Source organism: Physeter macrocephalus, chromosome 6 (genome assembly GCF_002837175.3).
Source record: "Physeter macrocephalus isolate SW-GA chromosome 6, ASM283717v5, whole genome shotgun sequence".
NCBI classification, from domain to species: domain Eukaryota; kingdom Metazoa; phylum Chordata; class Mammalia; order Artiodactyla; family Physeteridae; genus Physeter; species Physeter macrocephalus.
The window spans coordinates 60,378,530-60,392,611 of NC_041219.1; the positions used below are offsets into that span (position 1 = coordinate 60,378,530).

Genomic DNA, 14,082 nt, shown 5'->3' on the forward strand with positions numbered 1-14,082 from the left:
CCTGCATCGGCAGGCGGACGCGCAACCACTGCGCCACCAGGGAAGCCCCCTAGTGTTTCGTTTTATAAGGAACTGCCAAACTGTCATCCAAAGTGGCTGTACCGTTTCAAATTCCCATCAGCAATGAATGAGAGTTCCTGTTACTCCACATCCTCACCAGCATTTGGTTTGTCAGTGTTCTGGGTTTTGACGATTCTAATAAGTATGTAGTAATATCTCATTGCTGTTTTAAATTGCATTTTCTTGGTGATGTGTGGTGTGGAGGATCTATTCATATGCTTGTTGCCATCGGTATGTTTTCTTTGGTGAGTTACACGCTAAGGTCTTTGGCCCATTTTCTAATCAAGTTGTTTGTTTTCTTATTGTTGAGTTTTAAGAACTCTTTGTTATATTTTGGATAACAGTCCTTTATCAAGTGTGTCTTTTGCAAATATTTCTCCCAATCTATGACTCCTCTTCCAACTCTCTTAACTGTCTCTTTTACATAGCAAAAGTTTTTAATTTTAAAGAATCTGGCTTATTAACTATTTCTTTCATGTATTGTGTTTTTGGTGTGATATCTAAAAAGGCGTGCTTTTTCAAAAAAAACTTAATAGTCTTCACTGTCAGATAGCCAGCATTCCAGATCCCTACCGCTTGGTCGTCACAGTCTCGTGTAGTCCCCCACCAGATTATATCAGGATTGGCCTGTGGGACTGATGGCACACTGACGGCAGAAATGGCGGTATGTCACTTGTAAGACTGAGTTACAGAGGACATTGTGGCATCGTCTTGGTCACTCTCTCTTGTTCTTCAATCTCAGTCTCTCTCTCCCTCTCTCTCTCTCTTTCTCATCACTTGCTTTGGGAGAAGCCAGGTGCCTTAGCCCTATGAAGAGGACCCATCCTTTACAGGTGAGTCTCTTGGATCCTCCCATTTGGTTTCACAGAGGGGAAAGCACCAAGAGGGGTGGAGAAGAAAAAGTCTTCTACCTCCAGTCCTTCACTTCCCACTTGGCTTCTGATAACAACTTCACTCTCCCCAGATTGTTTCTAACCTGGATGGAGGTGGGCTGAATGACAGGGGTGGGTCTGTTCCTCCTAGTAAGCCCTGCAGTGAGGTGTCCAGCTCCAGGTGCTCAAGAGTCTTCGGCAGTGACTATTTTTAAAATGAGAAAGATTTTGTTTATAGGTGGATCATATAATCTCCAAGGTCAACTCTACTCTGTAGAGTTAAATTACACTTACATTTCCTTCCTTGAAAAACTTTTTGTTTTCCTGGAGTTAATGATCATCTTTTTCTTCATTTGCTTGGTTTCCTTTCACATCTAAGTCTTCCTGCGTCCTCCAACAGACCTGTTAAATCTCTGTCAACACAATCTTTTTCACCCTCAAACTTGTCAGATAATTTGCTTTTGTCCTGGAAATTCCCTTTTCTCCTTCTTAAGTAGGATGATGTACGTCCTGGGTTAAAGAAAGTCTTTCTTGGTTTTCTTCTTTGTTTGAAGTACGTCCTACCATATCTTCTTACGAATGAGTGCATGAGAGGCAAAATATTTAGAGATTTTTATGTCTGAGAATGATTTTAGTCTAGGCTTATGCTCAGTTCATAATCTGACTGGATATAAGATTCTACGTTAAAATTATTTTTACTCAGAATTTTTACAACACAATTCCTGACTTCCACTGTTGTTCCACTATCATTCTGATTCTCAATTCTTTGCATATGACTGCTTTTCTCACTGAGAACTTCAGAATCATCTTTTTATCCCTAACATTTAATTAGATATATGTTGATGTGGATCTTTTTTCCATTTCTTGTACTGGGCACTCAGGATTCCCAGAGGGTCTTCTGTCCTGGGGCCTGCACTTTAAAAGAGGCCCCACACAAACACCAAAACAAAGGCATTGTTTTTTTCTTTCACTTTCATTAGAAAATATTGTTAAAGTTCAGCAAGTAAATTAAAAAAACAGGAATTGTGGGAGAGGGGCACAGTTGAACATGGGGTCCCCAAGGCCTGAATATGCAGGATTGAGAATGTGTAAAGGTTCAGAATAAGTTCACAGCTTCTGCCCTGGGGCATCAGACCAAAAAAAAAAAAAAAAAAAGGCTACTTTTGCTTAAATTTAGTCACCTCAAATCAATCAAAAGCATGAAGGCAGACAGGTTCTCCCACCCCCCCACTGTAACTACATTCCCAGTCACTCCTGTGTTCAGTGGTATAGTCTGGGGAGGTGCTTAAAAATTCCTGGAAATCCTAAATCAGAACTGAGGCAAGAGGGAGGAAAACTTGCCCAGCAGGTTCCCACAGGAGCTTGACCACGTCAGTCCTGGGCCCGACCAGCTTCCAACCTGCTGTTCCAGCAGACAGCTTGCCCCTTCCCTCCTCCCAACTTGCAGGGACAGTGTCCATTCAGGGGAGCTCATGGCTCCCTTGGTCTCTAGGGTTGGTCTAAAAGGCAGTCTCCAAGGAACAGGTTTCGGGAGCCAGACAACATGGGAAACATGACCTGAACCTAGGGTCTGTCTTGGTTTGTAACTTGTGAATATTTAGAGGTATGTATGCAGGCCTTCATTTGTATTCCTGCACTGGACCCTGCAATGTTAAGTGTGAGCCTTTGGATAATAACTGGATACTCTCAACATGGAGGATCATCCTTAAATTCTGGAAAATGTGTTGTAGTGTTTCATTGATAATTTCTTTCCCAACATATTCTATTTTCTTTGAAATTTGTGTTAGTTGAATTTTTTCTCACCTATTGACCATCTCTTTGCATTTTTGCTCTATTTTATGGAGGAGTTCTTAACTTCATCTTCTATTGAACTTATCAACTAAATTTACAAGGCCCAATATTTCTTTTTATCTTCTGGTTGACTCTTTATTTAATAGCATCCCATTCTTGTTTGAAAGATGCAATATGTATTCTTTTTCCCCAATTACAGTTTCTTAAAGGTTTCTTCTACTCCTCATATTGTCTGTTTCCTCTGAATTCTCCTTTTACTGTTTCTTTACTTGAGTCTTATTTGATAGAGATTTTCCTCAAATGTCTGGTGATTCTTTGCTTTCTGTTCATACATCAGAGTTAGACACCAAGACGATCAGAGAACTCTATATGCATTGAAAGAAATTTGTAGGATCATGTACCTCACAGTAGGATGATTGAATGGCATAATAGCTATTTTGTTGAAACTTACCTCCAGGTGCTGTCTCTGAGACAGCTCTGAGTCTTCAGAAGAATCTTCCCATCTCCTGCTTGGCAAGCATAATACTCACTGCTGGCACTTTAGAGCTGGCCAGGGTAAGAGGTTGGACATCTCTCCATTTATTTTATAGGCTTTCACTTGATTGTCCTGTTTTTTGAATAGCATCTCACTCATATCTTCTTCCATAACAGTTGTCCCCAACTGTCCAGTGCCTCTCTGGTTCAGTTTTTCTAGACAATAAACCTATACTCTCCCCTGCTGCAATAAGGGAGGATATGAACCTGTTTCCAGTCACCTGTCTCCCCACCATCATCACTCCTCCTCCAGTCTAATCTTCGCATGCCTTGTGTCTACAGTCCTTGAGCCTCTCCAGGGTTCTGTAAGAGCATTGGCTTACTTCTATTTGGTACCACTATCCCTGCCCCCAGACGTGTACAGCTACTGGAGTAAGTTTTTCTCCTTTCTGTTATGTCATTAACCATTCTGCTGGTTTTCAGTCCTTATAAATTGTGGCTGTTAATTGCCCTGTAAGTTTTATCAGAGATGATGTCTGCATTTCTGTTTCTTTTCTTGTTGTTCTTGTTTGGACTTTGAGAAGAAAGGGATAGGAAATGTTTTTACTATTAACACATAAGTCGCTCTCAGTTATATTAAGGAAAAAATTGATCAATGGCTAAAAAATCAAAACAAAGCCTGACAAAGGCTTATAAACCAAGGCTTCTGTTCCTGTCCTTCCAGTCAAACAGCTCACACCAGGGTAACCAATGACTTCCAGCTTGCTGAAACATGTCAGTGGATATGTCTCAATCTTCATCTTAACTTGCTTCTCAGAAGCAATGGACATTATTTACAATTCTCTCCTTCTTAAAACACTCTCTTCCTTTGGCTCCATGATACTGTGTGTACCTGTTTCATAGTCTAACTCTCTGGTTGCCCTACTCCTTACTTCTTTCATTTATCAAATATTTATTGAGTCCCTCTTCTACACCAGTTATTTTACTAGGAGTTTAGGATGAATATAAAAATCATGATTCCCACCATCTAGGAGTTAAAGCCTTGCATGTCCTTTGCAGATGCATATGTTTCCATTTAGCCATGAAATTATGAAATTCCTCTAACTTTGTTTTAGATTCTTTTCTCACTATATACTATCTCCTTAGAAAAGTTCATACTAAAAAGAAAAAAAAAAAGTAACTGTGTGAGGCAGCAGATGTGTTAACTTGATTGTGATAATCATTTCACAATGTATGTGTATATCAAATCATCACACCGTACATTTTAATTCTATACAATTTTTTTAAATATAGAACACTTCATAAATTTATGTGTCATCCTTGTGCAGGGGCCATGCTAATCTTCTCTGTATCATTCCAATTTTATTATATGTGCTGCCAAAGTGAGCACTATATACAATTTTATTCATCAATTATACCTCAATAAAACTGGAAAAAATAAAAATAAGAACTCATCCTTGCCCACGGCTTCAATTATTATCTATGTGCCATGATACAAAGTTCTGTGTCTTGCCAAGACCTCTACTGAGCTTCACACCTTTACCTATATGACATCTTCATTTAAATATTTTAAAGGCACCACTCAGTACAGTCTTTCCAAAACAAAATTAATCTGATAATCCTAACTCTAGAGACCACCATCCAACCACTCATGCAATACAAAATGTATAGCTTTAGCTCTGTGTCATTCCATACAAGATCCACCACCAATTTTTGTCCCCTTTCTAAATATTTCTCAACTTGTCTCTATCTCTGTCACCACCTCCATTGACCTGTGCTCTACAGTATCCTCCCTACTTGGTGACCTGTAACCATTTTTGCTTTTCCTCCCAATTCTTTTCCAAGCTGTAGTCCGCAGGCAGGGTTAGCTTTTCAAACCATATATGTGATAATGCAATGTGTGTCCACAACCAAAACCTATTCTGTCCAGCCAGAGGACTAGGAAACAGACAGCCTAGCATGGCAGAAAACATTTAGACAATAATCCCTCTTCTACAGTCAAACATCACAGAAAAAGCTATGGCCCCAAGTGGGGAGCCTAGACTTCCACACATGCCCAGCTGTAACAAACCTGTGCCAGAGTAAAGTTAGAGAAGACCGAGGAGGAACTGGAACTTTCATCGCCACTTAGCAGTTTAAGACCCTCATTTTCCCCCCACCCCACAGAGTTAGTGGCGACCAGATGGGGAGCCTGGACGTCCTCCCTCATCCAACAGTAATGAAGCACTCCCTCCTTTCCATACTGGGGTGGTGTCAGTGGAGACTACACGGAAAGCAGTAACAAGACACCCCTACTCCTCCCAGACAGGGTGATATCAGTGGAGGCCTTTTGAGGAGCCAGAATTCCCTCCTTCACCAGGCAATTGTGGGGAACCCCTCCCCTGCTTGGGAGTCAACACAAGCTGAGTGGGAGATCTTTACTTCTACCCCTACCTGCCAGTAATTCAGTACCTCCATCTTTTATCTGCTGGAGTAGTATCACAGAAATCCAGCTAAGATAGAAGATTTAAATAAGATCCAGAGTCTCTAATACCTAAAATATCCAGTTTCAATTGAAAATCATTCATCATACTAAGAATCAGGAAAATCTCAACCCTAATGAAAAAGACAATCAGTAGATGCCAGATGAAAAGGCCAGAGATATTAGAATTATCTGACAAAGAGTTTCAAGCAGTTGTCATAAAAATGCTTCAATGAGCAATTACAGACATGCTTAAAACAACTGAAAAAAAACTCAGCAAAGAAATAAAAAGTCTCAGCAAATAATCAAAATGTATAGCAGAACCAAAAGGAAATTTCAGAACTGAAAATTAGAATAACCAAAATTTTAAAACTTAATGGAAGGGCTCAACAGCAGAGGAAAACAATCTGTGAACTTGAAGGACAGAACAATAGAAGTGACTCAATCTGAACAACAGAGAGAAAAGAGACAGAACAACAAACAAACAAAACAAAAAACCTCTCAGCGTCCTGCAGGAGTATAACAAAAGGCCTAATATTCACGTCATCTGAATTCCAGAAAAAGAAGACATATAGGGCAGACCTGAGAAAAAACTAAAAGAAATAATGGCTGAAAACTTCCCAAATTTGGCAGAAGACATAAGCCTAAAGATTCAAAAAGGCAAGCAAATTCCAACCAAGATAAACCCAAAGAAATCCACACCAAGACACATCATAGTCAAATATTTGAAAATAAAGACAAAGAAAAAAATCCTGAAAGCAGCAAGAGGAACAACTTGTCTATAGGGGAAAAACAATACAAATTGCAGAAAACATGAAAGCCAGAAAGAAGTGGCACAATACTTTTTAAGTACTGAAAGAAAAGAACTGGCAATACTGATTTTCATATAGTAAATTTATCTCTCAGGAATGAAAGGGAAATAAAGACATTGGATGAAGGAAAACAAGAGTTTGTCACCAGCAGATCTACCTGAAAAGAATGGCTAAAGAAAGTTCTCTAAACAGAAAGAAAATGATGAAAGAAGGAACTATGGAACATCAAGAAGAAGAAAACAATGGAAAGGGGGAAATATGGGCTGATAAAATACATCTTCCTTTTTCTTTTGAACTTTCTAAATATGTTTGACAGTTAAAGCAAAAATTATCTAATACTCTCTGATATGACTCTAAATTTGTGTAGAGAAGTATTTAAAACAATTATAAGCAGAGGAGGGTAAAGGAAGACATACAGGGAGGCATGATTTCTACAGTTCACTCAAAGTGGTAAAATATTGACCCTCTTAGACTATGAAAATGTATGTGTATATAATGTAACACCTACAACAACCACTAAAAAAAAAAGTTGTACAAAGAGATACCCTCAAAATACTATAGATAAACCAAAATGGAATTTTAAAAAAATATTCAAGTAGCCCACAGGAAGGCAAAACATAGAAAATAGAGAAATAACAAGATAAACAGTAAACAAAAAGTAAAATGGTGCACGTAAGCCCCAAACATATCAATAATTACATTAAATGTAAATGGGCTAAAGTAAACAAAATGCTTGAAAATTGGGGAGGTTCTGGACTAGAGAAACAGACTAGCCTACACCAGTATAAAAGTTTGCCCAATATTTGTATTTATTTATAAATCGCACACACTTTATGTAAACCCATCTAACATTGTTCAAAAATAGGATAACGCCTGTCAAGGGCCACCACCAAGTCTCTTTCAGACATCCAAGGACTAGAAAATTACTGAAAACAAAAGGTCACAGATTCTCAGAAAAACCACATCCTGTAGAAGCACAGCCAGCCCAAATACAACTGTGGACCAAAACAGATGTGAACCCCCTCCCTCTTTCCTGCACCTTGCCCTTTAAAGCACAATAAAAGACTCACCCCCGCCACCCTTCAGGGCCAACACCGTGCTATGCGTTTGGCCCCTCTCCTCCCTTGGGAAGTGAATAAAAACTTTCTTTTCTACCCTTGTTAATACTTCTGTGAATTTTTTCACAACCCACAGTCAGCTCACCTAACATTTTATGCTAAATATTATTTAATATTTTGTATAATTAATTTTTGGTACAAATTAATTAATTTTGTACAATTAGTAATAGCATACAGAACTTGTACACAGTGTAAAGAACTCATATAGAGGTCTCAGCTCAGGCCAGGCCTTCAGTGGTAGCTATTATTACGAGGAGAGAAACTGGGTAGGGCTTCTCATCATTTGCAGCATGATACTCTCTTCAGCCCTGGGTAAAAAACTGATAGACTTTACAACCATTCCATATGCATACAGCCATTCTGTTTTTCACTTTTGGAACAGTATTCAGTAAATTACATGAGATATTCAACACTTTATTATAAAACTGGCTTTGCCCAATCAGATGATTTTGACCAACGGTGACTGACGTAAGTGTTCTGAGCACGTTTAAGTAGGCTAGGCTAAGCTATGACATTCGGTAGGTTAGATGTATTAAATGTATTTTCGACTTAGGATATTTTCAACTTACAGTGGGTACTGGGTGCATAACCCCATTGTAGGTTGAGGAAGATCTTTATATACTCTTCCTAACTGACCTCTCTAAACCCATGGCTTCAACTGCCACTTACACCAGGATCAGTAAATACTAAGCAGACATGCTACAAATTCCCCCTTCAACCAATCCCCCAGTTTGGCTCGACTCACCTCTATTTTCTAGGTAACCACTTAAACTGTGCAGTTGGAATTTGAAATGAAAACTTTTTTCCATTCTGGATAGATACTAATGAGTGCCTATTTTGAGTCCACTAACACTTTTTCTTAGCTAAGTTTCACAAATCATTCCAATAGTCCATCATAAAATTCCATGCTGAAATCCACTTGAAATTAAAAAGAAAATGGGAAGAGAAATTGGAAAAATAGTCACTGACAGAACAGAAATAGTTTTATATCCTTAAAAGAGATCAGTGGAGGCCTTGGCACTACTTTCCTATTTAGATGAAAAGCCCTGAGACAAGCGGCTTGATGGAGCCAGGCTAAGGAATACTCAAATATGATGTGCTCTGGTACAAGCCTATGTGATAGATCACTGATGACATGGAATACTTCTCCCTGAGGCAAACTAATAAATTAATAATTCTTTACATTAATGATCCCAAAAATCAGTGTATTATTTGTTGAAATATATTAAGGAGCAAAAAGGAAATTTCAATTGATTTGATATAACTGACTCATTTTATCAGAGGAAGCTGGGGTTCACAAGAGGCAGAGATACAACTGGTAGAATCTACATCTCTTCACTCCCAAGTCTGCCCATCACTCTAAACTTGTGCCATTTTAGTTTGTCATTTATACTGTGGCATATACATACTGTGAAGTATAAATACGTGAAACCAACTAATTTTACATAAACTCACCCACTCCCTTTTGCAAAAAATATAGTGTAAACATAAAGGAAAACATGGGTGATTGTTTCCATCCCCCACTGAACCAAACCAGTTCTAGAGTAAGATGTTCTCTGCTGTCTGTGGCATGGCTTCCCAAAGATGCTCACCTATTAATTCCCAGAACCAGTGAATATGTTCAATTACATGGTAGAGGGGGAATTAAGGTCATTAATCAATTGACCTTGAAATAGAGATTATCCTAGGTTATCCAGGTGGAGCTCAATGTGTCCTCAAATGTGGAAGAGGGAGGCAGTAGAGTCGGTGTTGGTGACTCTGTGATGTACTGTCAGAATCAGCCGACCTTTGCTGGCTTCAAAGATGCAAGACGGCCAAGGAAAGTGGGCAAGAAAATGGATTTTTCCAGAAAGCCTTTAGAAAGGAACTCAGCCCTGCCAACACATCGTTTTCAATCCAGTGAGATGCCTTTTAGACTTCTGAGCTACAAAACTGTAAAATAATAGGTTTGTATTATTTTAATTTACTAAGTTTGTGGTAACTTGTTATACTAGGAATAGGAAAACCAATATACTTTCCATAGGCTCATTTCACACTTTCCTGTCATCATAAGGAGTTGGCGCCTGATTATAAAGTATTTATCAGAGAGGAATAAAATGGTTATTGGTTCTAAAACAAGGCAACTAAGCAATATGTTGCCTCATAAAATAAAAACTCCCTCTCAAAATTTAGTACAAATGAACATTTATTGAGCCCATATTAAATGAGACATGGATAAGAGATGCCCCTCTTCTGTCTGTATAATTCCTGCCACTCTGTTTATCCTCAAGTAGGTACCTCCTATGTCTCACTAGTCTTTACAATTATTCAAGCTCCTATAATGGAATGGAAGGCTTGTTCAGAGGCTCAGAATCTTCTTAGAAAGTTGTGGTTAGTAGAGCGATGGTCACAGGTAATGAGAATCTGCTTCATTTTCTAAACTAAAAAGCAAAACAAGGACAAAAATGAAAACATGAGTTGCCAAGAGAAACAAGAAAACCTAGTGCTCGAAAGGTCAGGCTCATCTTTCTCATTTCCCACTGTGACAGTGGGCACATGATTTAATTTCTTTAAGGTGTAAATTCCTTATTCTCCTGCCTTCTCTTTGAGCCTTAAGCAAGATACCTGCACACTGTCCAGGTATCCATTTTAATGCCTGAAGAAATTACTTCAGAAATTTCCAAAAAAGCCAGGAGTGAGGCAAAGTATTAAAACCGGGACCTCCTGATTCAGAGCTCCTAGACTTTACAGCTTTTAATTGAATTATATATTTTATGAATCAGAAAATCTGATGCCTTTTCCTCAGGCTCTCCCTTAAAAAGATTCCATGGACTGGACTGGAATCCACATCCCAGTGAGACAGGAAATCTTGGAAAACTCAAGGGAGAAAACCTGTTTATCCTATGCCTATTGGGTGACTGAAAATCCCAGCAATTAGACTTGGACAGTAAACCTCAGAGAGGAAAGAGGCTGTCTTTTTCACCTCCATATTAGAATTATAGCTGATCTCAGCATCTGGAAAGTTTTAAATTGGAATCCTTTCCCAGTGGACTAAAACCAGCATTGAAAATGGTATCAAATCCCTAATAAGATATCAGAGACAAGAGAGAAGAGACTTACCAAAAAACACTGTGTTGGACTCGTTGCTTCCCGTGGAGGTGCCGGGCTCCTCTATAATTAAGTAAAGAAATGGTTTTTATTCACTTCCAGTAAGGATCACTCACAGTGTGTCTGTCATTCAGCTCACAGCCTCAAGTAGCCCCCTAGTAAACGTAGGACTCCATTGAGTCTATGACACAAAAACCTCCCTTCTCCTAACTGTGGAGGCACTCTGCCGTGCCTGAAATCCTGCCAGTGGAAATGAAACACTAGTGCACTTCATGAGAAGGATTTAGTTAAAGGGCTGGTCTCCACTCACACTTAGAAGTCCCTGAGAGATCCAACCTTTTTTTTAACAGGCCCTTCAGCCTCCACTAAAATACAATTTCTAGATTTCTCCAACTACTATCTGCAATCCCCTATACGCTTTAAGCAGTGCTGCAGTACAGTAGGTCTCGATCAATGTTAGCTATTTATAGACATAAGAATCAGAGTGTTTAGAACTTTGCTTTTGTAAGTAAGGCCCAAGGGTCTTTCTTAGGAAAAATCCCAGGCATTCCCCCAGACTACTGGGGTTTGTTTGCGGGGGTAGAAGGCATTGAAATCTTATGACTTCTTGGCTGAGTGGCAGACAGAAAATTGAAAAATGATGGTGGCTTGAGAGAGGGATGGGCAGAGATAGGGACACTGCTTAATTCATGAAGCTTTTAAATCGCTCTATCGTCTATTCAGTCTATATTCAGATAAGATTTACACTTAGCGTAACCTTTACTCCAAAAGTTCTTTATTTGAAATGAATTGTAATCAACTGGAAAAGAAAAGGAAATTGTTAACTCCTTTTTTGACACCACATCCATCGACCCTACAGAGACATGAAGGAGCTTGTCCTCTTTAGGGAAGCCCAGAAGGCAGGTCCCAGAGATCAGATCAGGTCAGACCTTGGGGCTGGAGCTATGTTGGTGTTCAACCAGTTGCAGTTCCTGGCGTTCTGGGAAATGCTTCAACTTTCCTCAAGTTTCAATGAACTTTTGGCTAAGTTTACTCCACCTCAGAGAACAAAGCAGCAAAAGTATCCCCAAATGTGTAAATTACCATAGGACTTTCCTATGTAAAGAACTATAAATAAGGAAAGGGAGGCAGGGAGGAACTTCTGCATTTCTGAAGAGAGGAATCCTCACCTGTGACCTCAGTGGCTTCTTCCTTAGAGCTCAGGGTGTTTAATTCCACATTAGTAGGCAATTCTAGGAAAACAAAATGGAGGACGGGAATTGTCACAGACATATGCTGGGAATCAAGTACACTGGACAAAAGCAGGCTTTCCCTCAGAAATGTAAAAGAGGGAGCCTACCCCAGGCCTCCTCTGAGGACAGAACCCTCACTTACCAAAAGTCTGTGTGTTCTCCAAATACACGTCAGTTGTTGTTTCTGCATCTTCAGTGAAGTCATGGTGCGTGGTCAAGTCTGACAGGTCAGTGGTCGACTCTAGGCCAGTGGTCGACTCTAGGCCAGTGGTCGACTCCGGGTCAGTGGTCGACTCTAGGCCAGTGGTCGACTCCGGGTCAGTGGTCGACTCTAGGCCAGTGGTCGACTCTAGGTCAATGGTTGACTCTAAGTCAGTGATGAATTCTAGAGGAACCAAAAAGGAAAAAAACAGCTCAAGTACTTTCTTGTGAGAGTGTTTCCACCACCTCCACACCCTTCTATTCCCAGCTAGATCTTTTTCCAGGGAAAACATGGAACAGAAAAGGATATACTGAATCATACTGGTCTCCCCACAAGTTTCTCTTCTACCAAGTGCTAGAATGTCCAGAAGACTAACTGCCACCTAGGAATATGCTCACTGTCCCCTACTCCACCCTCCTTTGAGGGGTCGGTTTAGGAAGGAGCATTTGATGTTGTGCCTCTAAATGTGTCAGTCAGACTGCAATGGAATAAAATTTCAAAAACTCCCCTATATAATTCTTTCAGTTTCCTGAAAACTAAAAATATAAGTGGGGGAAAGGAGCAAGGAAAGCAGCTATTTCCAAGGTGCATAAGCAAGAATGAAATGGACTCTAAAATGGGGACTCCTACCATTTGCATTTAATGGGCTACATCTAGCTCTTCAACTTCTGGTCTGTCCCAGAGAATGCACAATCCAGACATTTTGGGTCTTGGGAACCATAAAAGCATCACAACCATGAAGGCCTGATGAGCCTACAACCTGGGTCTGCTTGGGCTGCAGTGGAAGACCTACAGTCCTCATGTCTGCCTAGTCCAGCAGGTTGTGGGCACCCTACCAGTGAGGTCAAAATCATTAGCTCTCTAATTTAGTCATTTGTTTATCATTCATTCATTTGCAGTAAAGAACCCAAACCCAGCAGCAGATAAATTGAGAGCTACCAGAGGGAGAACTGGGAGGAAGTGGAGGGCAACGTCACCATTTTAATGCAAGTGAATGAATACCCCTCCTCTTGAGAAACTGATCTGAGTTCAGGAAGGACTAGAAGAGAAAGAGCCTTGGGGGGAAAGCAGCCTTCTTCTGGTTCAGGAGACACGGATTCCTTTCTCTCTCAATATGACTCACAAGTTTCTGCTCCAGACCCACTGATTCCCACTGCATGTAACCCAGCCAGCGGCTAAAGCACTTTGAATCTTACTCTCCAGTAAAGTGAGAGTACACCCAAGGACTTTTTAACCTGAATCAAATAGAGTAAAGCCTCTTTAGCACCTGATAGTTAAGGGGACCACAGGGAAACCTCAAGAGCCCTCTCATCACCAACCCTAATTCCATTTGACCCAGCCTGACTACCTGTATGAGGTGGATTCAAAACACAACCTTAATCTTAGCCAAGCCATTCAACTTGCCCAAGGCCTCAGAGCTCAACCGCCCATCCCCACCTCACTTTACAAGGCCTCAGTCTCCGTCCCTCTGTGTGCCTGCCCCCACCCCACACACACACACACACACACACGGTGAATGGACTTTAGCCCTCTTCTCCAGAAGACCTCCCAACGTGCACTCACCCTGAAGCATTGCGGGGTAAGTCACCGCCAGGGCGAAGCAAGCGGAGAGGAGCAGGGCCTTCTCGAGCATGACGCCGATGGCGGGGAGCGCGGGAGGCTAGCGGGAGCGCGGGAGGCTAGCGGAGGTGGGGAGGCCCCAGGGTGCTGGACCGCAGCTCTGCTGCGCATTTATTACAGCCTCAGGCCCAGGTCCCAGAGGAGGCATTCCCAGGGGGTTGGGAGGAAAACAGCCTCGCCCACAAGCCATGAGACTGCCCTGAAGCAAAGGAGGGGAAGGGGAGTGGGGCGAGGGGCTGGGGGATGGGCGGGAGGGAGAGGAAGTAAGGAAGAGTTCGGAGGAAACCGTCAGTGAGGTCCTTGGCGACGTTAGGGTCCTTTGTCCCATTACCACTAGGGGCAGGGCTTCTAGT

At 40.9% G+C, this 14,082-nt stretch overlaps 1 protein-coding gene, 1 long non-coding RNA gene and 1 other non-coding gene across 4 annotated transcripts in view; 1 reads left to right on the forward strand and 2 right to left on the reverse strand.

Moving 5' to 3' along the window:
* Positions 1–14,082, forward strand: part of LOC114486470 (uncharacterized) — a 32,840-nt gene that overhangs the window by 2,606 nt on the left and 16,152 nt on the right. The gene's annotated exons all lie outside the window — the stretch shown is intronic.
* Positions 4,481–4,587, reverse strand: LOC112066385 (U6 spliceosomal RNA). Its single transcript, XR_002892604.1, has one exon. It is a non-coding gene; the product is annotated as a U6 spliceosomal RNA (small nuclear RNA).
* Positions 9,805–13,987, reverse strand: LOC102977653 (protein kintoun-like). Of its 2 annotated transcripts, XM_055085472.1 has the most exons (5): positions 13,673–13,987; positions 12,050–12,292; positions 11,845–11,907; positions 10,688–10,738; positions 9,805–10,008 (listed from the first exon to the last, which is right to left on the reverse strand). In XM_055085472.1, the coding sequence occupies exons 1-5, from the start codon at positions 13,740–13,742 to the stop codon at positions 10,004–10,006; spliced, it is 432 nt and encodes a 143-aa protein (XP_054941447.1). In that variant the 5' UTR covers positions 13,743–13,987; the 3' UTR covers positions 9,805–10,003. The 2 variants fall into 2 exon arrangements, with proteins under 2 accessions (XP_054941447.1, XP_028346814.1); XM_028491013.1 differs by lacking the exon at positions 13,673–13,987 and having other exon boundaries at positions 12,050–12,431.

Coding starts and splice junctions, on each gene's coding strand:
- LOC102977653 (XM_028491013.1), bottom strand. CDS start 12,428: ATGATTCAGTATATCCTTTTCTGTTCCATGTTTTCCCTGGAAAAAGAT. Junction 11,908..12,049: donor GGAGAACACACAGACTTTTG/GTAAGTGAGGGT, acceptor TTGTTTTCCTAG/AATTGCCTACTAATGTGGAA. Junction 10,739..11,844: donor AGAAGCCACTGAGGTCACAG/GTGAGGATTCCT, acceptor ACTTAATTATAG/AGGAGCCCGGCACCTCCACG.